General features: G+C 34.5%; 4 protein-coding genes across 5 annotated transcripts in view; 1 reads left to right on the top strand and 3 right to left on the bottom strand.

Moving 5' to 3' along the window:
• usp13 (ubiquitin specific peptidase 13) overlaps window positions 1-440 on the bottom strand; it is a 29,382-nt gene extending 28,942 nt beyond the window's left edge. Inside the window, exon 1 of the mRNA XM_067373224.1 lies at window positions 237-440. Within this exon, the coding sequence (XP_067229325.1) occupies window positions 237-347 (111 nt within the window). The 5' untranslated portion in view covers window positions 348-440. The remainder of the gene's footprint in view (window positions 1-236) is intronic.
• Window positions 441-1,834: 1,394 nt separating this feature from the next.
• Window positions 1,835-6,300, bottom strand: ndufb5 (NADH:ubiquinone oxidoreductase subunit B5). The gene is made up of 6 exons (XM_067373807.1): window positions 6,142-6,300; window positions 5,551-5,636; window positions 5,377-5,443; window positions 5,224-5,285; window positions 4,967-5,073; window positions 1,835-2,087 (listed from the first exon to the last, which is right to left on the bottom strand). Exons 1-6 carry the CDS (start codon window positions 6,257-6,259, stop codon window positions 1,967-1,969), a joined length of 561 nt encoding a protein of 186 aa, XP_067229908.1. The 5' UTR covers window positions 6,260-6,300; the 3' UTR covers window positions 1,835-1,966.
• A 400-nt stretch (window positions 6,301-6,700) lies between these two features.
• On the top strand, window positions 6,701-9,923 carry mrpl47 (mitochondrial ribosomal protein L47). Its single transcript, XM_067373989.1, has 7 exons — window positions 6,701-6,873; window positions 7,001-7,131; window positions 7,970-8,030; window positions 8,115-8,211; window positions 8,968-9,098; window positions 9,191-9,286; window positions 9,692-9,923. Exons 1-7 carry the CDS (start codon window positions 6,740-6,742, stop codon window positions 9,798-9,800), a joined length of 759 nt encoding a protein of 252 aa, XP_067230090.1. The 5' UTR covers window positions 6,701-6,739; the 3' UTR covers window positions 9,801-9,923.
• A 148-nt stretch (window positions 9,924-10,071) lies between these two features.
• On the bottom strand, window positions 10,072-21,959 carry actl6a (actin-like 6A). Of its 2 annotated transcripts, none has more exons than XM_067373987.1 (14): window positions 21,816-21,959; window positions 21,387-21,463; window positions 21,123-21,297; window positions 20,010-20,110; window positions 19,803-19,900; window positions 19,518-19,612; window positions 18,807-18,913; window positions 18,594-18,683; window positions 18,440-18,501; window positions 16,666-16,780; window positions 16,487-16,567; window positions 16,291-16,386; window positions 14,146-14,232; window positions 10,072-12,263 (listed from the first exon to the last, which is right to left on the bottom strand). In XM_067373987.1, exons 1-14 carry the CDS (start codon window positions 21,838-21,840, stop codon window positions 12,183-12,185), a joined length of 1,290 nt encoding a protein of 429 aa, XP_067230088.1. In that variant the 5' UTR covers window positions 21,841-21,959; the 3' UTR covers window positions 10,072-12,182. The 2 variants fall into 2 exon arrangements, with proteins under 2 accessions (XP_067230088.1, XP_067230089.1); XM_067373988.1 differs by having other exon boundaries at window positions 21,378-21,463; window positions 21,816-21,857.
• Between the last annotated feature and the right edge of the window lie 678 nt (window positions 21,960-22,637).

Raw genomic sequence — 22,637 nt, 5'->3', positions numbered from 1 at the left:
TATACATCTGTATCTCGTATAACGCCAACTGAAAGAGGGAAACTTGGTCACGCTGTAAGATGTAAACACCTCTGTGTTGTTTATTTATTTCTGTAGGCTGTCACATAAGTTGAGCAGGAGAATGATGGCCGAGGATCCCCAATCTCTCTTACGCGCCATACGCAGCTTTTCACGTGTCTGTGGGACGCCAGTTGTTGTTTAACGTTCATGCATGAAGTATTTGACATAATACTCACAGGAGAGTCGTAGGAAAAAGCGCATTCGCTCTTGAAAACCCTGTCTCCTGTCCTCGGTACTCTAATGGTGGGCATGTACGGGACCAGTAGCTCTCCCAGATCTGTAGCCATCTTCACATTCCTGCTGCTCGCACCACTATGAGCCTCGCTGGAGCAGCGTGTCAGGCAGAAGATGAGATGGGGCTATTTTTAAATCATACAGACCCGACATTCCTCATGGACCGAGGGATGTGACGACGAAAACATTGGGACATAGAGGGATGGAGGGTGGTGTATAGGGGAGGGAAACAATGGGTGTCCCCATGGAGAAACAGTCAATATTTGACATGATTCACCCTGACGCCAAGTGGTGACGTTTTCAGATCTAAGCTTAGTGAGTTTGATGTGTTTATCAATGTAGTGTGCTTTCATACTGAATGTGTACAAACGTTTAACGTTGTCTTTTTCTTTTTTGGCTTTTAAAAAGGAAATAGTTTTTACTGAAATATTATATGTATTATGTTGTTTTTGTCATTACTTCAATTTCCAGTTTATGTATATATTATTTGGTTCTTTGCACATTATTATGTAAAGTACTTGATGTATATTGTAATCCTTTTTTTATTGTAAAGCACTTTGAGCTTTGTATGAAAGGTGCGAATAAACAAAGTTTATTATTTATTATTAATTTTAATTATTAATTTTTACATTTTGTGGCAGAAAGCCATTTGCTAGATGATTATCTACTCATGCAAAGTATCTATAACCTACTCTAAATAACTAACAATCAAACATGTTGAAACTGATGTTTTTTTTTTGACTGAAATATTAAAAGGTAAAAATACCTTTTTCTGCCTTTCTTTTGAAAGAGTAATTTATGGAATTTCATTTAATTTTATGAAACCATTTTATAATGGACATCATATTCTGATGTAGTACACTTTACTGTTATTATGGTTCCTGTAAATTTCTGATTCTAGTGCGACTTTACTGCAATAATGTAAATATTTCGTAATATTTATGTTTTGATTCCAATTCTTTTGTTAGTATTTGTTAACTTGAAAACCTTCATGACATTTCTACTTCAGTGAAACATAAAATAAGAAATTGTGAATAATTTGGCCACTCTTTTTTATTAAATAATAATGGAGACAGATTTCAAGCTTCCATAAACATAAATGCATACTGAACAGTCTGAAATGAGTATATTAGGGCTGTCAAACGATTAATCGCATTCAAAATAAAAGTCTGAGTTTGCATAATATATGTGTGAGTAATGTGTGTAAATAATATGTATATATAAATACACACAAATTAATGTATATATTTAAGAGAAATATGTTATGTACAAAAAATGTATTTATATATAATATAAAAATATAAATAAATACATATACTTGTACATATTTCTCAAATATATACATGGATGTGTTTGTATTTATATATACATAATAATTACACACAGTACACCCACATATATTAGGCAAACTCAAACTTTTATTTTGTATGCAATTAATCGTGATTAATCGTTTGACAGTCCTAGAGTAAATGATGACAGAATTTCAATTTTGGGGTAAATCCTTGACATAACACTTAAAAGAATACACAAGAGCAGTAACTTATTTATAATCATTCGTTTATTGGTGCCAGAGGCAAAGAAAAGGGAAAAAAAGAAAATATTTTTTATTAATAACTACACATTATACATTGTATAATGCCTGAATATTTTGGACAGGTATGCATGACCACTCTTAGTTATCAGGGGATGATTTGGGACTGTGGTCAATGAGATTCTTATCAAGTGTCTGAATTTGGAACCAGGGTCCATCTCCTTTTTCTCTCATGTGTCGGCGGACTTCAAGTTGTTTATGTCTACAAGAAAAATAGTGAATAATACATTAGAGATCATCAATTAGGCTACATAAAAACAAGATACATTTCTGTGAGCAGTAAAACCATTTCAAAGTGCCTTTGTTGTTGTGGTACTGATATTAAATGATACCCTAAGGTTTTATAATTCCTTCATTATTTTTTCCCCCTATAGACATTTTTCTCTTTTTCCATCTTCTAATCTTCTAGTACATGGTTTATTAATGACAATGTGATTTACTTGGAGGCACCTCACACCTCAAAATGAACCTCTTGTGTGGATCACCTAAGTGAGCAGAATTTTTCTATCATGATAGAGACGGTTTAAGAAGTACAGAACTATATCATCTAAACCTCTAGACCAGGGGTTGGCAACCTATGGAGGGAATTGCTAGCAGGTGAGCAAAAGCGAGAGAGGTGTATGTATTTCATTCAGATAAAGTACCTCCCACCTGCATACAGAGTTAAATTTGAGGTAATCATTCCTCATAGTAACACAGCTAGATTTATTAAGTTAAGAGTTATAAATAATATTAAAGAGAGAATTAAACTGCGCAAGTCACTGACAGCACGCAGCTCTGACACAGCATTAGTGTGACCACTACGCATCACTCACACACAAGTTACTGACTGACAGCTTGTTCCGCTGTAAATAGTTAACGCTATAAATTTCAACCATAGCTATCCAATCGTGAAAAGACCAGGGGTAAATGCCCTCCGAAAAAGGGCATTTTTTCACATTCCAGAGGAAACAGGACAAAATGCATTTGGTTGGTGAAGTCACATATGTAAATTTTATTCCTCACATAATGGTAAAATATAAATATGCGAGAGGATATGATATATGACATGACCGCGCTACTGTAACACGTATCGCCACAGATATGGCCTGCTGCAGAAGAGTAGCTGGGTATCTCTTCAGCGTCACATCCTGAAGCTCAACATACAGTTGTCTGTATGTTGACACTAAATTATCTTACCAATGCTGATGCTGCTCTCTCACCAATTGCAGTCTTTGATCTTGAAATTAGTGGAAAAATAAAATAAAGCTCATATCTTGCTTTCATTGACGTGAACTCCGCTGAATTTGCATATAGCGTGGGAATTGAAAATTAGATTTATATTAGTTTTGCGGATACACAGTTAAGTTGCCAAGCGTAAATGGAACAGTTCTGTAACAAAGTGGATAGGAAGTAAAACGCATGAATGACCAGGTGTAAATAGGCCCATTGGAATTCTTCTTTAAAATCTAATTTAAACCTGAAAACAAACAAATTTTATGAAAAATTGCTTCAGAAATATTTAAGGTTATACATATTCAATAAATCTAGTTAATCTCGTAAATTTCCAACTGTTTCCTCCTACTTCCTACTCAGTCATATGTATATTATACCATGGAACAAGAAATGAAACACTCGTTTGACAATAAAATGCTTAAAACAGTGGTTCTCACAGTGGCCCCACTCTGTACAAATTATTTGACTAATATTTTCCTTTGGTATTTCTGATGTGACTATGAATACTTTTTTTATTATCAGAAACTGCAAGTGACATAATAAATTAACTGATTCAGTTTGTGATTCCAGATCCAAGATTCTGATTAAGTTATTGAGGTTGAAAATGAAATAATATTTTTTATATATATTAATATATATAAATAATATATATATATATATATATATATATATATATATATATATATATATATATATATATATATTAATATACATTTTTTTTTTGCATTTTAATTAAAGGATTTAATTACCCCATGATTTACTCACCCTCAAGCCATCCTAGGTTTATATGACTTTCTTCTTTCAGATGAATACAATCAGAGTTATATTTATAATCACCCTGATGCTCTCAAGCTTTATAATGGCAGTGAACGGGACCAATGAGTATGAAGCTCAAGAATGTGCATCCATCCATCCATCATAAACGTACTCCACATGGCTCCGGGGGTTAATAAAGGCCTTCTGAAGCCAAGCGATGCATGTGTGTAAAAAAATATCCATATTTAACACGTTATAAAGTAAAATAACTAGCCTCCGCCAGACTGCCTTCCATATTAAACTTACGAAAAAAGTGTAACTGACGTCACGTCAGTTACACTTGTTACATAAGTCGAACACAGAAGGCATAGGACGTAGCGTACGAGTTGAACTGCGAGAGGCGTTACACTTTCTTTGTAAGTTGAATGCGGAAGGCGGTCTAATGGAAGCTAGTTATATTATAAAGCTTGGGAGCATCAGGGGATTAATATAACTCCGTCATATACACCTAGGACCTAGGATGGCTCGAGAGTGAGTAAATCATGGGGGAATTTTCATTTTACAGAGAACTAATCCTTTACATTAGATTTTCTTTAAAATAATATCAAATAATCAACCTGTGCCCCAGCCATGAAATAATATTAGCAGATAAAACTTTTGATTTAAATAATGTATGTGTAAATGTTGAAATTAACATTAAGATTACAAAATGCTTTAAAAGTACTTTGTCATTGTTAGTTCATGCTGACTTTTGGAGTTAACTAATGTTAATAAATGAAACCTTATAGTAAAGCATAACCAAATATTAAATATTTATATAAATAACCTAATTCCTAAATGCAAATGCTTATATGTAAATAAACAGTTCACATGCATGTATAATAGCAATGTGACTTTTTAATGCCATGTCAGCATTTGAGGCTATCTTCATGGCAAAAACGGAGTTACAAAAATACACAAGACCAAACAAAAGGAAAAAAAACAAAACAAAAAAAACAGCAGGAAATATTACATAAGACATCTTACATTAACATACCATGCATGTATATTGTCTATTGTTATAATGTCTAATTTAGCTTAAATTAGCTGAATCGTGTGAAGACAACTTACCTCATTTCAGCCTTCTCAGTCTCAATTTGGATAAGTGCCATCATTTTCTCATAGTCCTTGACTGGGCTGTCATAAAAGGTACGAGCAATCCAACGGGTGATGGGATGCTAAGTTATAATAAATAAAGACAACAAATAAAAGAAAAAAACATCATTATGATAGCAGCAACACAATATACATTTTTTATTCAATTAGCAATGGGCAGTTTTTCTGGGCAGTGTATTTGTGGCATACAGTGTACTTAAATATCAGAATACCTTGTAGTACTCCCAGTGCTCTGGTTCATAATCTTCAGGTATCTCTGCTAACTCAGATTCTCCTGTTTAATGAATTGCAGACATTAATCAAGTTATTATGGCAGGTACAGCAATAATAGGAAGGGAAAACTGTCAGGTACATTAGAAACTTACCTACAAAAACATTAACAAAGGTCACAAGCACTGCCACAGGGATGCCAGTGAGAAGAATGTAATTTCTCTGGAGTAATGAAGCAAGAGAGGAGAGAAAAATTGGAAAATGTTATTTGAATAAGAACAAGCAGCAAGAATATGCAACTGAAGTAAAGTACTTATGACAGGCTTTACCAGCAGGTAAAGAAATCTTCTATCATAGAAGTCAGTGGGCTTGATGACAAACATCCTTTTCCCATGGCTCCCATGACGGACGACAACTGTAAAGGAATAGGCAAAAAAATATTACTAACAATGATAATAAAAAGGATCACTGTAATAGCTTTAATGCATGCAAAACAACTTTTATTCAACAGGAAGTCAATTATAATACTGAAGTGAAGCAAGAGCGATACAGAATATACAATTACCGCTGCAAACCCAAATTATAAACTCAAGATTTTACAATATAAAGTGGAAGTGTTACACACACAATGAGGGCCAAAATATTGTGCTTGTCTAACTTAGTAAAGTGATTGCTTGCATATCAACACACATAAGAAGCTTAAGAAATACTTAGTCAAAAACTGTTAAATATATGTCTATGTAAAAACGCCCATGATGTATTACATACAGCTGTTGAATTTATATATCTATAGGAAGGTTACAGTGGGGATTGTTGTTGAGGCCAGCTTGTACACTTGACATGCTAAGCAAGGTCACTGCTAGTTATAATCACCTTAATCGGTCATATCGTTGTGTTTAGTCAAAATAACCATTCTTTACCTTGTTCTGAACGTGCAACAGTCCTGGAGAGCAGATTCGAAGATCGACATGTTCGTTTCAGTGGGTTTAATCTGGCTGCAAAGGAAGCCGCCGTCCGCAGTACGCTCATGCCCACCATGACTGTTGAGGGAGTGCGTCAACACGCGCTTCACTGATTGGCTGACGCAGAGTGAAGCCGTGTTCACCATTGATGCTCCGGGCAAATTAAAGGTTCGTATCAAAAGATGGACCTTAAAAATACAATATTTTAAAAAAAGAAAGAAAATAATGCTGCTGAAAAATAAGACTATTTGGTAAGATTTGAATCCGAATGCATGGTATATTATAGTTGAGTAATACCCTTCAGTTTGTTGAATTACTCTATATGATTTAAAAAGTAAGTTACACGCAAAAACATGACTAATTTTGATTTTATTTTAAATCATTTTTAATAATTGTACATTATATTGTCCATTCGCATTGTTGTGTGCTGTGGTGTTGAACATTTTGCAACAAAAAATGTGAACTTTTAATGTGGATAATTTGTGGTGATTAATATATACTGTCCGGCAGGTGGCGCTGCACGTTTCCGTTCATTATTTCGTTTGACAATGTCAAAATGGCTGCGGCCGTAACGAGCCGCCTGACTGCTGCTGTCTGCAGACAATTTCAGCGTTTTGTTACAGTGTCTTCACACACAACGCCTCAGTATGCGACCCAAGCGCTGTCCAAATTTCATTCGTGTCAACGAAGGTATGCTTTTCTCGCTGATTATATGTCGGGCTTAAATGTCAATGCATCATGATATTCAGAAAGAAGGGAGCATGTTTTAATATATCACCAATACATTTTAATTCTTTTCATATTTCCCGGAATTTAGGCAAATGTATGACTCGTGGTGGTTCAGAAGTTCCATGAATAACAGAGCACTCCACACTTCTTGTGTCAGAAAAGGATTGGAAGAGTTTTTTGACCTGCCAGAGAACTGGGGTGAACTAACAGTTAAATCAGGTACCAACACTATTAATCACGATTATTGTTCAATTACTATAAGCTTTAGGTTATGTCTCAAACCTGGCAAGTTGAGTTCTTACCTAGGCAGCATTTTGGGGCATCCTTACAATACATATTCAGTACAACATTCTATCTAAATAAGATTTTATATACATATATGGTATCACACTTTACAATAAGGTTTCATTAGTTAGGCTAACATTAGTTAACTACTTTAGTTAACATGAATTAAGAATGAATAATTCTTCAGTAGCATTTACTCATACATTATTAAAATCAAAAGTTGTATTTGTTAACATTAAAGCACTGTTAACTAGAACAGTGAACGACTTAATTTTATTAACTAATATTAACAAAGATTAATTAATACTGCAAAAAATGTATTGCTTGTTGTTAATGTTAGTTAATACATTAATGTTAATGAATGAGACCTTATTGTTTATTGTAAAGTGTTACCATATATATATATATATATATATATATAATAAATACACACACACACCAGTCAAAAGTTTGGAAACATTACTATTTTTAATGTTTTTGAACGAAGTCTCTTATACTCATTAAGGCTGCATTTATATCATAATAAATACAGAAAAAAACAATAATATTGTGAAATATTATTACAATTTAAAATTATGGTTTTCTATTTTAATATACTTTAAAATATAATTTATTTCTGTGATGCAAAGCTGAATTGTAAGCATCATTACTCCAGTCTTCAGAGTCACATGATCCTTCAGAAAGAGTTTTGAAATAGAGTAATCTACCACCATCACTTGATAACACATTGTGTTGATAATATTGTCTCATGACTGTTTTTGTAACCTCATAGGTGCTCCATGGACTGCCAAACAGCTTAGGGGGAAAAGTAATGAAGACTTGCACAAACTTTGGTAATTGAGTCATCTTTACCGTTTGAAGACATTTAAAAAAAATTACAACCAATATTAACCCACATTTCTGGTTGAATTTTTAAGGTATGTCCTCTTGAAGGAAAAGAACATGTTACTCACTTTAGAACAGGAGGCAAAACGGCAGCGTGTTCAGATGCCCAGTCCAGAGCGCATCAAAAAGGTATGCAATGTGTTCAAATTTGATTAAAATTGCTCTGTTTCTTTCTGTTGATAAAATGGAATAACCTTAAAAAAAATTAATACTGGGACAGTACCATGGTACAGTGATGATGCAGCTCTTCCCATGGTATGTACGCTAGTAACGCTACTGTTAAGATTTTGCTTTTATTCCGCAAATAATTACTCAAAAGTGACAGTAAAGATGCCTCATGGTTTCCACAAAAATTGAAGCATATTAGAATGATTTCTGAAGGATCATGTGACACTGAAGACTGATGAAAATTCAGCTTTGACATCACTGTAATAAATTATTTTTTTTTTTAAATATATTAAAATAGAAAAGTTATTTTAATTATTAAATATATTTCAGAATGTTACTGTTTTTTTTTTAATCAAATAAATGCAGCCTGGGTGAGCATTTCACAAACAGAACAAAACAAAATCTTACCAACCCCAAACTTTTGAAAGGTATCATACATAATTCTGTGGCACTTTTCATAAGTAAATCTATTCTTGAGTCTACATTGGATTTTTTCAATTCTTCCACCACTGTTCTGAAAGGACATATTTGCACAACCTGCAAGGTTGTATCGGTTATATTCCTGGTCTCATGATTCATTATTTAAGGAAATGACAGCCAAGAGCAGCTCTTAGTCCTGAAGTATAAGAACAGAGTAAATTTGTGCCTGTTCTATGTTTGTTTAATTCATCAGGTGTACATGGATGAACCTATATCCATTCTGAATTCTTTTAATAGGTTGAAAGGTCAATGATGCGTCTTGACACTATTGTCAAAGAACGTGAGGATGCTCTGCGCTTACTGCAGACGGGACGAGAGAAAGCTAGACCGGGCGAATGGCGAAGAAATGTCTTTGGCAAAACCTTCTGGTAAGCAAATCAAATAAATATTTTGCAGATTGTTCTCTTATGCATATCTATTTTGTGTAACGTAACTTATTATGAACATGTTTGTTCATCAGGTACCGCTTCAGGGAACACCCAATCCCCTGGCACCTTAATTCAAGATACAAAAGGACACGATTCTTTGAACCATCACATGTCGCCCCTTACACAAGGTATGTCTCAAATTTTCTACATTGTCTACAGAAAAATGTTACCCCATCAGAGTAACAATACATTAACTTTTCCGATTTTAACTTGTCATTTTAATCGGATGGAAATAGTGTGGAGCCACTAAGGGGACATTGTGATGAAAAATATGAAATGAGAAGGAAAAATTATATTTCAAAGCTTTTGAGTTCCCCTAAGAAATATTTTCTATTCTTTGTGTGTGAACAATGTCCCCCATGGGGCTCTGTAAAAGTTATTTACATGTGATTTATTCAAATAGCTGATTTATTGTTAGTTTTCCAAGTTCTATTTCTTAATAAACTCTTTGCCTCTCTAACATGTTATTACATTATGTACATTACATTTCTTTGATGCACATAAATGTTTAACTTTGCTGTTCTGAATTTTAGGTTGAGCCTTGAAAAATACCTGAGGAGTAAAATGCGGAAAGAAAAAAAAGAAAAGAGAAACCAAAAAAAGCTTGCAGCGATGTTTCCAAAAAAGACTGCACATGCATGAGACCATTGAAAAGACTTCGCATTTAATGTCTTTTCAACACAATACTTTTTTTCATTTCTCCATAAGTTTTGGAGTTTCAGAATATGTTGTACAGTCAAATAATAAATTCAAACTTGTAACTGAGACTGTGTACCTTCTTTCATTTGTCTTGCTAAATATGCAAATTATTAGGATTGAAAATCTTCCTTTTCTTATGTTCAACGGACACATTATAGGCTGTCCTCAATATGCAAGTCTGAATAGACCAGTTACAGTGGTGGTCAGAATTATTGGCACCCTTGGTTAATATCATCAAAGATGACTAAAAATAAATCTGCATTGTTTATCCTTTTGATCTTTAATTCATAAAATTAGCAAAAATCTAATCTTTCATTGAAGGAAAAGAATTGAAAGTGGGGGGAAAATCACATTATGAAATGTTTATCTCCAAAACACGTTGGCCAAAATTATTGGCACCCTTTTATTCAATACTTTTTGCAACCTCCTTTTGCCAAGAAAACAGCTCTGAGTCTTCACCTATAATGCCTGATGAGTTTGGAGAACACCTGACAAGATCAGAGACCATTCCTTCATACAGAATCTCTCCAGATCCTTCAGATTCCCAGCTCCATGTTGGTGCTTCTTCTCTTCAGTTCACTCCACTCATTTCCTTTTTTTGGTTCAGGTCAGGGGACCATGGAAGAAGCTTCATTTTGTGCTGTGACACATTTTTGTGTTGGTTTTGATGTTTGTTTTGGATCATTGTCCTGATGGAAGCTCCAAACATGGCCCATTATATGACTTCTAGCAGAAGCGGTCAGGTTTTGATTTTTATCTGTTGGTATTTGATAGATTCCATGATACCATGTATCTGAACAAGATGTCCAGGACCTCCAGCAGAAAAACAGGCCCACAACATTAAAGATCCAGCAGTATATTTAACCGTGGGCATGGGGTACTTTTTATCCATGTGTGCACCAAACCCATCTGGTGGGTTTGCTGCCAAAAAGCTCTTTTTTTAGTTTCATCTGACCATAGAAGCCGGTCCCGTTTGAAGTTCCAGTCTTGTCTGACAACTGAATATGCTGGAGATTGTTTCTGAATGAGAGCAGAGGATTTTTCTTGAAACCCTTCCGAACATCTTGTGGGGATGTAGGTGCTGTTTGATAATTCTTTTTAGGCTTTCTGAGACTCAAGACTCAAATAATCTCTGCAATTCTCCAGCTGTAATCCTTGGAGAGTCTCTGTCCACTCAAACTTTCCTCCTCACTTCACATTAGGATGATTTAGACACACATCCTCTTCCAGGCAGATTTGTAACATGTTTAGTTGATTGTAACTTCTTAATTATTGCCCTCATAGTGGAAATGGGGATTTTCAAAGCTTTAGCTATTTTCTTACAGCCACTTTCTATTTTGTGAAGCCCAACAATCTTTTGCTGCACATCAGAACTATATTCTTTGGTTTTACTCATTGTGATGAATGATTAAGGGAATTTGGCCTTTGTGTTTCCTCATGTTTGTACTCCTGTGGAACAGGAAGTCATGGCTGGACAATTTCATATTCATGATCACCCTGGTGTGCTAAAAAATGTAAATATGAATGGGAATATACTTCAGAAATATTTTACTCAAATATTCTAGGGGTGCCAATAATTGTGGCCAACATGTTTTGGAGAAAAACATTTATTTCATAATGTGATTTCCCCCCCCACTTTCAATTCTTTTCCTTCAATGAAAGGTTAGATTTTTGCTAATTTTATTAATTAAAAGATCAAAAGGATAAACAATACAGATTTGTTTTTATAGTCATCTTTGATCATATTTACCAAGGGTGCCAATAATTCTGATCACCACTGTAAAATGTACTAAATATTAGAACAAAAGTACACAATCACTGTACTGATGGTCTTACCCATTCATACAAGATGAGCTCAATTTAGACCAGTTTAACAAAAACAAGTTTATTCCCAAAAGAGCTGATCAATTGTTAAAAGCATAATAAACATTTGGTTTCCTGTGGTGCATTTTCTAGGAAATGGTAGAGTGATGTAAATGAACAAAACAAAACAAAAAAACAACTTTCAAATGTCTTAAGCACTGATACAATTAAGGGGTCATAATTCCCGTGTACCAAAACACATACCTTTGTCACTGTTATTCAAAATTAATCAGGTGGTCAGAAAAGTTTGTTGCCAAACTGGATATGAAAATATTGTGTGGAGGAGTAGAAAAGAGTGCAACCACATTAAACTGTTTAAAATATGGTTTGTTTGCACTAAAAATAACAGTAAGTGTCCTTGTTAGTTCCTGAGTCCACTAAGAAGGCTTTTTCTACTGGGTGGTATATTTTTTATTTTTCTTACATCTCCTTCAGAAGGCAACCAGGTGTTGAAGGAACTGGTTAAGGGCACTTCCTGTCAACACACTGTTTCCCACCTTCCTCATACTCCTGTTTTGAAATCCACATTTGTTGGAAAGTTCCCTAAAGGTAAAAAATAAATAAGTAATAATTATTATATTGTGATTTTGCTGATATATATAGTAATACTAGACACAATAATATAATCCAGTGCCAGTAAGTGGTGTAAAAGCTGGTCGACATGTCATAAAACGGAAAAAAGACGACAACAATGTCATGTGTAGTACATGTACTGTTGCACAAAATCATGTCAGAGGAGATGACAGTCGAAGATGAGACAATATTTTTTAACTAAAAAAAAAAAAATAAAAAGTAAAAAAATGGAAAAATGTAGACACTGAGCAGATCTTCCAAGAAATTGTTTAGGATCTGGGTTTCTGCATATATGGAAACTTTTACTCCCCTGCTTATTTGAAAAAGAACCCACCATCCCACCATCTTATATTCTGCGTAATGAAAGTTTTGTCAGCATTTATTTAAAAAAAAAAACATCCATTATGATGATGTGTGTGTTATACAAAGGGGGGTGGTTAGATAATGTTAGACAAACCCAGTTTTCCTTACAAATCAAGTTTATGTAAATAGGAGTAAAAAGAGTTCTTAAATACATTCAGTTTACACTGCGGAACTCTGTCTAGCTGACAGTTATCCAGATAATTTAAGTAGTTTTTACAAAATATATCGAAACAACCAGAATATCCATTGGTCTCCTCGTCTCTTTAATTTCACCAACAAATCTCATCTTGAAGTATGACCACGTGTCAAGTCAAAGTTATATGTTTAAATTCACAATACACATCATTTACAAGCAGCTTTACAGAAAGTCATAATGTTAAGTCTGTATTGTCTATAATGCCTTTGTGCTTTAACAAGTTTTAGGGCTGGGCGATATGATTATTAGTGCTGTCAAAAGAACCAGGTCAGTACTGAAATTTTTAAAATGTGATGATACCAGCATTTCAAGCGCTGTTGAGGTGATTCTTAAACTCCTGATTGGTCATTGTGTTCACGTGCTCAACAGATATGTCTGTGATTGACTACGATGATCAACACTTCAAAAACATGTTGTAAATAGACATCTTTGGTGCTCTTCACAGAGCGCTCACACAGATACACATGGGAGGATCCCTAATATATCCACTGATAGACAGATCCACTGATAGACACCTTCTTTCAAACGCTCCCACTTTCAAATATCCTGCCAATCACAGACATATCTGTTGAGATCATGAACACATTGGCCAATCAGAGGTGTTTAAGAATCACTCAAAATGCTAGAGGGAAATTCTGGTAGTCACATTTTTAAAATTTCAGTACTGACTTGGTACTGAAGTCAGAATTTTTGACAACACTAAAAATAATGATATAAGTGATCATCCAGATTTAGATCTACCTATACTGTATTTATAGTGTTGTCCAGCAGATAAAGCTTTCACAGGCTTTGCTTTATGCATTTCCCCGATGTCGAAATCGGGTACATATGAATGTCAAGAAAGCTGATTCCTGATATGTCAATGTCCACGGACCACTAGTTCTTTGCCAAGTTGTAAGGATCACTGTTAAATCCAACTGCCTTTAATTTAATTTAATTTAATTTAATTTAATTTAAGAATATAATCATTTATTTTACTCCCAATTTCACAGTTCCCCTACCAAAAGCAGCCATGTTGCAGGATGTTTTGCCTGGAAGTGTCGATTAACAGCAAGTTCTTTTGTACAGTAATTGTTACAAATTCTCTCTCTGCCTCCCTACCTTGATATTTTGAGTGTGATTTATTAGTCCAAAAAGAGAGAATATACCATCAGTTGAAGAATTTCAGGTTTTTGTTTTTTTCCAAAATCTATCTACATGTATAACACAATAACATCGAGAAGAATTATTTTGGCCAAAACACTCATGTAGTTAAAATCTGATATTGTGACAGCCCTAGTGAACACTACTCACCAGGGATGCGAGAATGGAGCCCCCAATCCAGGCGCTAAATCTGCGCTCAACAGTTGTGTTATTGGCTATCAATTTCAAACGCATACTCTGCAGAGAGGACAAAACAACAATTCATGTTATCATACAAAAAAAGCACTGAAAACCCAATGACATTCTAATAGATCTTAGTCAGGTTAGATGCCATATTGAATTTAACAGATGAAACCGAGGCTGTGAGGGACAGATTTAAAGTCTTTACAAAAGCACACACTTATAGGTCCTATAAAAAGGTCCCAACTTCCACTATAAAAGGTCCTAACTTTTAAAACTATTTTCATTTTGTATGTTTGCGGAAAGATGTTTCGTCAGCTGAACAATCGGTATGTTGTTAAACAACAGTACAATAGGGCTGTAAAACGAACTAGAATGTACATTTCCTGAAGAAAATGTGAATGGTGCTTGCAGTGGCAAAACCGGCACTCTTGATTAACATGATGCTAACATAATTACCATCCTGCTAGGATGTTACGAATAATCACGATTAATCGCATACAAAATAAAAGTTTGAGTTTGCCTAATATATGTGGGTGTACTGTGTGTAATTATAAATACAAACACATCCATGTATATATTTGAGAAATATTTTCAAGTATATGTATATTTATATCATTTATAATATATATATATATATATATATATATATATATATATATATATATATCACACATTTTTTGTACATAAATAACATATTTCTCTTAAATATATACATTAATTTGTGTGTATTTATATATACATATTATTTACACACATTAATCACACATATTATGTAGGGATGCTCATTTCGGTTAAATTTCTCGACCGACAACCGACGCTCGTTATCCGATTATTAACCAGTAACTGATAAGATTATAATATTGTATAGCGTATATGATGATAATATGACATATATATGACATTTAATAAAAAAATACATTTGACGAGTGTCTGTGTCTTCCACGGGTTTATTTTAACATGCAAACAGCAGCATAGAACAGATAAACAACAGAACCTGGATTCACATTATCAAATTGTCACGCACCTGCAGCGTTTCTGATAACAGAAAAAAATAATTCAAATAAAAAGGCATAAAATAAATAGGCCTACACTAAATATTTTTCACTTAAATGTTTAACAAATTAAGATGACAAAACAAAAACACGGTGAATCGATTGAAGCTTTGAACAACCGGTATTTTAGAATTTTTTTCCGTCAAATAAAAATAGCAGGCCTACCTCAAGGATTGTTATTTGTTATGACCACGGACGGTGTACGGTGTCCATAAACTACAAATCCTCACGAAAACTTCAGTCAAGCCAGCTCGCGCGTCAATCTGAGAGACCAGCCTCTTACCTTAAAGTGTCAAATTTCTTGGTTTCTGAATGGACGGTTTTGCTTGATTGACAAACGCTAACGTTCGGCCACGATTTATATACCATTGACCTGTCCTAAAACGTTAGCACGCTGTGATCGATTGCTTGGAGATCGCGTGTTTCTCTGTTCGAGAGCGCATTTCCTCTTCTTCACATCTGCGACAAAACAGTTGATTATTTATGAACGAAAGCTCACAGAAACGTGAAAATGGTCTCATTTGAAAGAAAATATCCTAAGCTAAAAGATGATATATTGTGACTGATTGAAGCAGCCCTTATCAAAAGTGCGGGGGTCGATTTCTGTCTTTTCAAAAGTGCGGGGTCGTCTTGACCCCCCTGCCTATCGAAATGGTCAGTACTTCTTTTCGCTCGCTTCATTTTGCTTGTTGCTTAGTGAAATATGTCTGGCACATGTGAAACGCCCCGCGAGTTAACAAATAAGCATATATGTATATATAGCATATTTTTCTTTAACCATGCAGCAAAAAAAAAAAAAAAAAAAAAAACGTTTAACTGATAATATTAATCGGTTAAAATTCTTACTTTCGGTTAACGGTTAAACGGTCAATGTGAGCATCCCTAATATTATGCAAACTCAAACTTTTATTTTGTATGCGATTAATCGTTTGACAGCCCTACAATGCATTGAACACACTGTATTCTATCCCTCACTGCCTTGTTTTATTTATTCCTAACAAAAATTAAATATGGCGCTACACTGACTAAGGTCTATAAAGCAAAATAAAGTGCCACTTACTGGTGGAGTCTTCTGTGAGAGTTCTCGGTTAAGTCTGTCTGTAAAGCCTTGGATGAGAGTGTTTCCTCCTGTAACTACCACACTGCCATACAGACCCTGTCAAAAAAAAAAAAAAAAACAAGGGCAGCATAACGTCATTTGCATTGGCAGCATAGACACAGGACATGTACGTAAAGAAATGGGTTTGAAATCTTACTGGTCGAATGTCTATGTCACACATGCCAACGCTTGTGGTCACAACATGGCCGACTCCCAGCATGGTGTTCCCTGATAGACCCTGTGAAAATTAGAATAGAATAATAGAGAAGAATAATAAAATTTAATACTAGCAATTTTAGAATGAAACTTGGACAGTGTAAAGAGGATATTGCTTGCCTTAGCATTTGAAGGATCGAACAGACCCTCAGGGATCTTAAGTCTTTCCGCTCCAAAATCACAGTTGTACCCATTAGGCAGTTCATAGTGGACAGTGGGCATCTGGGCAGCTACTCTGTAAAGGGCAGATTGAAACAATGTGATTTTTCTTTTTCATTAAGATAAGCATTTAAAGGTGCCCTAGATTCAAAAATTGAATTTACCTCAGCATAGTTGAATAACAAGAGTTCAGTACATGGAAATGACATACAGTGAGTCTCAAACTCCATTGTTTCCTCCTTCTTATATAAATCTCATTTGTTTAAAAGAAAGAACAGGCGAATCTCAACATAACACCGACTGTTACGTAACAGTTGGGGTGTACTCCCCCAATATTTGCATATGCCAGCCCATGTTCCCAACATTATGAAAGGCATTAGACAAGGGCAGCCAGTATTAACGTCTGGATCTGTGCACAGCTGAATCAACAGACTAGGTAAGCAAGCAAGAACAATAGTGAAAATTGGCAGATGGAGCAATAATAACTGACATGATCCATTATATCATGATATTTTTAGTGATATTTGTAAATTGTCTTTCTAAATGTTTCGTTAGCATGTTGCTAATGTACTGTTAAATGTGGTTAAAGTTACCATCGTTTCTTACTGTATTCACGGAGACAAGAGCCGTCGTTATTTTAATTTTTTAAACACTTGCAGTCTGTATAATTCATAAACACAACTTCATTCTCTATAAATCTCTCCAACAGTGTAGCATTAGCCGTTAGCCACGGAACACAGCCTCAAATTCATTCAGAATCAAAAGTAAACATCCAAATGAATACTCTACTTACGTGATTAGACATGCTGCATGACGAACACTTTGTAAAGATCCATTTTGAGGGTTATATTAGCTGTGTGAACTTTGTTTATATCTGTTTAAGGCAAGCACGAGCTCCGTGGGTGGAGAGCGCATGATTTAAAGGGGCCGCACTGCATAAATTGGCGCATTTATAATGATGCCCCAAAATAGGCATTTAAAAAAATTAATAAAAAAAAAAATCTATGGGGTATTTTGAGCTGAAACTTCACAGACACATTCAGGGGACACCTAAGACTTATATTACATCTTTTGAAAACATGTTTCAAAAGAGCAAGGGCACCTTTAACCCATCCAAAAACTCAAAATCAAAAAAGTGAATTATGACATATAAACTTGTACATTTTATAAACACTTCCGTTAAAAAATGTGTCTGTATGATTTTATGTTTTTGAAAGGAGCCCCTTATGCTCACTAAGGCTGCATTTACTTGATCAAAAATACAATAAAAACAGTAATATTGTGAAATAAAATTACAATCTAAAATAAATTGTTTTCCATTTAAATATATTTTAAAATGTAATTTATTCCTGTGATGGTAAATCTAATTTTCAGCATCATTACTCCAGTCTTCAGAGTCACATGATCCTTCAGAAATTATTGTAATATGCTGATTTGGTGCTCATGAAACTTATCTTATTATAAATGTTGAAAAGAGTTGTACTGTTTCATATTTTTGTGTGAACTGTGATCAATTTCTTTCAGGATTCTTTGATGAATACAAAGTTAATTTTAGCGTTTATTTGAAATAATTTTGGTCACATTTTAAATGACTACTGTAACGTTTAATCAATTCAAATGTAATTATTTAATGCATCCTTGCTGTATAGAATATTAATTTCTTTACAAATAAAAATAAAAAAATCTCACTGACCAAAATTTTGAGTGGTAGTGTATGAAAAATAATTGAACTTACTGTTCATCATAGGGTGAATCGGACACCTGTAGCACAGAGGCCTGAAAATCCTGTATGACGGTCTGAAATGACAGGTAGCAACATTTAATACACCTAAAAAATGTGCTTCAGTATATTAAGCAAATTTCACTATGATTCAGTTCTGATCACTTACATTACACATATAGTTATGCCATGAACGGGTAACTTGAGGTAGTTTCTCTTTCTTCTTCCAACTGGCGGGGGCTCCTTCACGAACTGAATCCTTTAAATGAAAAATTCAATTAATTTTACCTACACACCACCACCTCAAAAATATCATGAGAATTGCAACCTCCAAACAGAGATGGTAATATGACTGAAAAGAATAAACGTCAGCAGGCCTCACCTTTGATGCAATCATATACGGAGGTACTATTTCAACACTCAACTCTTGAAACAGCTCTCTACATTGCATACTCATGAAGTCACCAGCAAGAGGAGACTTTACAATGCCTGGAAGATCATAAAACACACATTATAGAAATGTTAACGACTGAAAAACATACATACATACATAAATACATTTTGAATGACCTTGTGGCTTTAAAAAAAAGCATCAAAGGCTATATTCATGATCATAAATAAAAACTAGAAAATAAAAGAAAATCAATGCCATAAATATATTGTAGTAACACTTGAGTATGGGGAATATATTCACTATTAACTATGACTTTTCCCTCAATAACTCCTAATTTACTGCTTATTAATAGTAATAGTACTGGGTAGGAATAAGGGATGTAGAGTATGGTCGTGCAGAATATGGCATTAATATGTGCTTTATAAACAGCCAATATGCAAGCAAATACGCAACTAGTTATTAGTAAAGTGTTAATTGTTCCCCATACTGAAGTGTTACCATAACTGTATACAATTAAACTTCATGCAACATTACAATAAACATAAAATTGATCAGTTTAATATTTGACAGAAATTCAAAAACATTTCCTGGTGTAAAAAACATATTAATGAAATGCGTGAATTAAACTGTGGCATATTAACATTAAAAACAGGTCAGTCCAGTAAAATATGCTTAAAAAGTCTAAATGATTCAAATTACCTTGTTGTAGAACATAACCATCATGCACTGGAATAGCTGTTGTGTGCGTTGATCCACTATCTAACACTAAACCTGTGGATCGTCCATTGGCAAACCTGCAATGCTCAGTAAAGGATTCAACATTTCATGTTCCTGATTGGCTTTTAAGATGGATACCCTGCCCAAATATGAAATTTAAAATCAACAACTGTCATTCCTCTGATACTGTTCAAGCAATTCTAAAGACATGACATTTTCTTCTACAGAGATCTGGATCTTCAGCTAGACAATTAAAATATAGGATACGCTGACAGGACAGCCGATTTACACAAGAAGAAAGCTGGAATGTTGTAATGCTCAAACATTAGCTCAGTCAGCTTCTCTCTCTTCGCTCGTGTGTTCCACTGCAAGATGAAGAAAATAAGATCACAGGAAGTTGAGTGAAGCATCCTAGCAGATGGCACATGTATGATGTGATCTGCAGGTTAGATTTGTGCCATAAAAACAACATACCGAGGCCTCTGACATCAGGACTGGATGCAGACTGGGCTCTGATTTGAAGTGCATTTTGTAGGTGTGATCTAAAATGGCTTGGAAACTGTCCCAGTCCTCAACTTCAGAGAGGAAAACAGAAAAATTAGTTACTGTATACATCCATACACATACATGTACATATACATATAATATACACTGCCTCCAAAAGTTTGGAAACTCTCTATAAAATTGGGGTTTTGGACAATATTGGCATGAATCCTTTTTAATTTGTGATAATTTTGCACTGATAGACAACACAAACTACGAAAACATATTTTATTACATAAACAGTTTATACATAGAAAAAAACTTAAATTTTAGATTCATCAAAATTAGCAGCTATCTGACCTAAACTGGGTTCTAATTGGTTCATTGTATTCTAAACTTCATTGGCAATCAATTGTTGAAGCTATTAAGGTGTGCTGACCCAAACCTGGGCCAAGTTTAAACCAGTAGCCAGGCATCACAGCTGGCAAAGGGGCATGTCTGACTTTGACATGTTTATATTACCATTATTATGTAATCAAAATGAAAATTATTATTGCTGGTCTTCAATGTGTCAAGTTACTTTAATGTATTTGCACCAAAAAATGTTAAGAATTTATGCTGTTATCATCCAAAACCACACTTTGCCAGGGGTGTTTCCAAACTTTTGGAGGGCAGTGTATCTACACACACACACACATACATATAGAGAGAGAGACTATTTGCTCTAAGTGAAAATAGCAGTATTTTCTTTGCAATAAATGTAAATATTTGTTATATGCTATTTGTTAATAAATGCTGTTGGAACTATTTGCACTTCATTGTATTGTGGTACATTAAACAGCATGCAATAACTTATTCAGATTTATTAAAATCATAAAATGATGTGTCCTTATTAGGACATTATTTGTAACTGTCCCTAAAGGCATACTCAATGATCACTATATTCCAACTATAAAATACCTATTAGGCACTTTATTTTCACTTTTCGTATATTTCCTTCATTTTTATTTCACATAAATACCTCTCCGAGCTTATATGTTATGAGAAAAGGGAGAAGAATAAGCTCAGAAAAAGGCAGATTCAAACTCGTTTGCATCAACTTACTCATCCCATTTTTGAGAGGTGACATAACCTCCATGTTTTCTCTAGGGACCCTGAGCTGGTTAGTGTCAATGTAGTAGGTGGTGCCGCTCTGCTTTCCCTTCTCTCCATCTGTCTCCATCGGTGTACTGCCATCCTCCCGGTCCAGAGTCACACCGATCACAGTAGGAAAATCAGCCTAAAAACCACAAAACAATTACATTTTTGCTCAAAACATATGTTTTTCAGCTTTACCACTAATATATGGATTCATCTTACTGTTCACACCTTGGGACAATCCTCTCCTGCATATCCAGCTCTCACCGAGTATGAGCCCATGTCAAAGACAAGAGCTCCAACTTCATCTATATAGGGAGAAAAATGTCCAAAGAGAAACAGATGAGGATACAACTAAGAGGAAAATACGTTTAGTATTCATTAAACAATATGACAATACTGTAGTCAAAAAATATACATGCGAGTCCGTTATAATACATAACTCGTCCTGCAAATTTTATTTTTATTAACTGCGCATTAGTTTAGCAATATTCAGCTGTATTCTGCATTCTATTAAGCATAAAAACCTGAAACGAGGGCTCCGGTTTCATTTTCACAAAATAAGAGCAGAAATAATCATATCATGCTAGTTTGATGGCTAGCGAGCTCATAAACGTGGCGCATTCATTCATTTGATTCTCCCTCCAAAATCGCACTTACCTCCGCCATACACTCCGCCACTCATTTTTACGTCTGATAAATACTGATAGAAGATAACTGCTTGATTTCTTATTTTAAAAGCGGGGATATAAAATAAGAACTGTACGATTCGTATTTTCACTATATCACAACAAAGGAAACGACTCAGACATCTTTGTCTTGGGAAGGATTATGGTGGTTTGCGCTTGAGGTACTTTTAACAGCGCCACCAATCGGCCAGGAGGATGAAATGAAACTTAAAGGGTTAGTTCACCCAAAAATGAAAACAATGTCATTTATTACTCACCCTCATGTCGTTCTACACCCGTAAGACCTTCGTTAATCTTCGGAATGCAAATTAAGATATTTTTGTTGAAATCCGATGGCTCCGTGAGGCCTGCATAGCCAGCAATGACATTTCCTCTCTCAAGATCCATTAATGTACTAAAAACATATTTAAATCAGTTCATGTGAGTACAGTGATTCAATATTAAAATTATAAAGCGACGAGAATATTTATGGTGCGCCAAAAATACAAAATAACAACTTATATAGTTATTCACTTATATAGTTATTATATAGGCCTAGTATATTCATGAAGCTTCGGAGCGTTATGAATCTTTTGTGAGGAAAGACAACTAGCCCCGCGTTTGTGCAGCGCTATGCTATGCTATTCCTCAAGAATTGTACAATTTTTCGAGTTCATTTTTGTTTATTTATTTGTGTGTTTGTTTGTTTTCTTGCATTTAATAAATTGTTCTGTTGTAGTAGTCAGCTAATTGAAATAAACATCCTGGATGCTACAGTTCAAAATAAATCAAAATCACAATGAAAAAGAACACC

The sequence above is a fragment of the Chanodichthys erythropterus genome, chromosome 21 (assembly GCF_024489055.1).
Source record: "Chanodichthys erythropterus isolate Z2021 chromosome 21, ASM2448905v1, whole genome shotgun sequence".
NCBI lineage: Eukaryota > Metazoa > Chordata > Actinopteri > Cypriniformes > Xenocyprididae > Chanodichthys > Chanodichthys erythropterus.
Note: the sequence above shows the minus strand (reverse complement) of the source record. Positions and strands in the feature narration are given on the sequence as shown.

Bases quoted from the DNA above. Each gene is read 5' to 3' on its own strand.
- ndufb5 (XM_067373807.1), bottom strand. From the start codon at position 6,259: ATGGTGGGCATGAGCGTACTGCGGACGGCGGCTTCCTTTGCAGCCAGA. The intron at 5,286-5,376 runs GTAAGTTTCTAA...TTCATTAAACAG, and splicing joins CTTTGTTAATGTTTTTGTAG to GAGAATCTGAGTTAGCAGAG. The intron at 5,074-5,223 runs GTATTCTGATAT...ATTATAACTTAG, and splicing joins AGCACTGGGAGTACTACAAG to CATCCCATCACCCGTTGGAT.
- mrpl47 (XM_067373989.1), top strand. From the start codon at position 6,740: ATGGCTGCGGCCGTAACGAGCCGCCTGACTGCTGCTGTCTGCAGACAA. The intron at 6,874-7,000 runs GTATGCTTTTCT...CCCGGAATTTAG, and splicing joins TTTCATTCGTGTCAACGAAG to GCAAATGTATGACTCGTGGT. The intron at 9,099-9,190 runs GTAAGCAAATCA...TTTGTTCATCAG, and splicing joins GTCTTTGGCAAAACCTTCTG to GTACCGCTTCAGGGAACACC.
- actl6a (XM_067373987.1), bottom strand. From the start codon at position 21,840: ATGAGTGGCGGAGTGTATGGCGGAG. The intron at 21,464-21,815 runs GTAAGTGCGATT...CTCCCTATATAG, and splicing joins TGGCGGAGTGTATGGCGGAG to ATGAAGTTGGAGCTCTTGTC. The intron at 18,502-18,593 runs GTAAGTGATCAG...CTGTCATTTCAG, and splicing joins GGCATAACTATATGTGTAAT to ACCGTCATACAGGATTTTCA.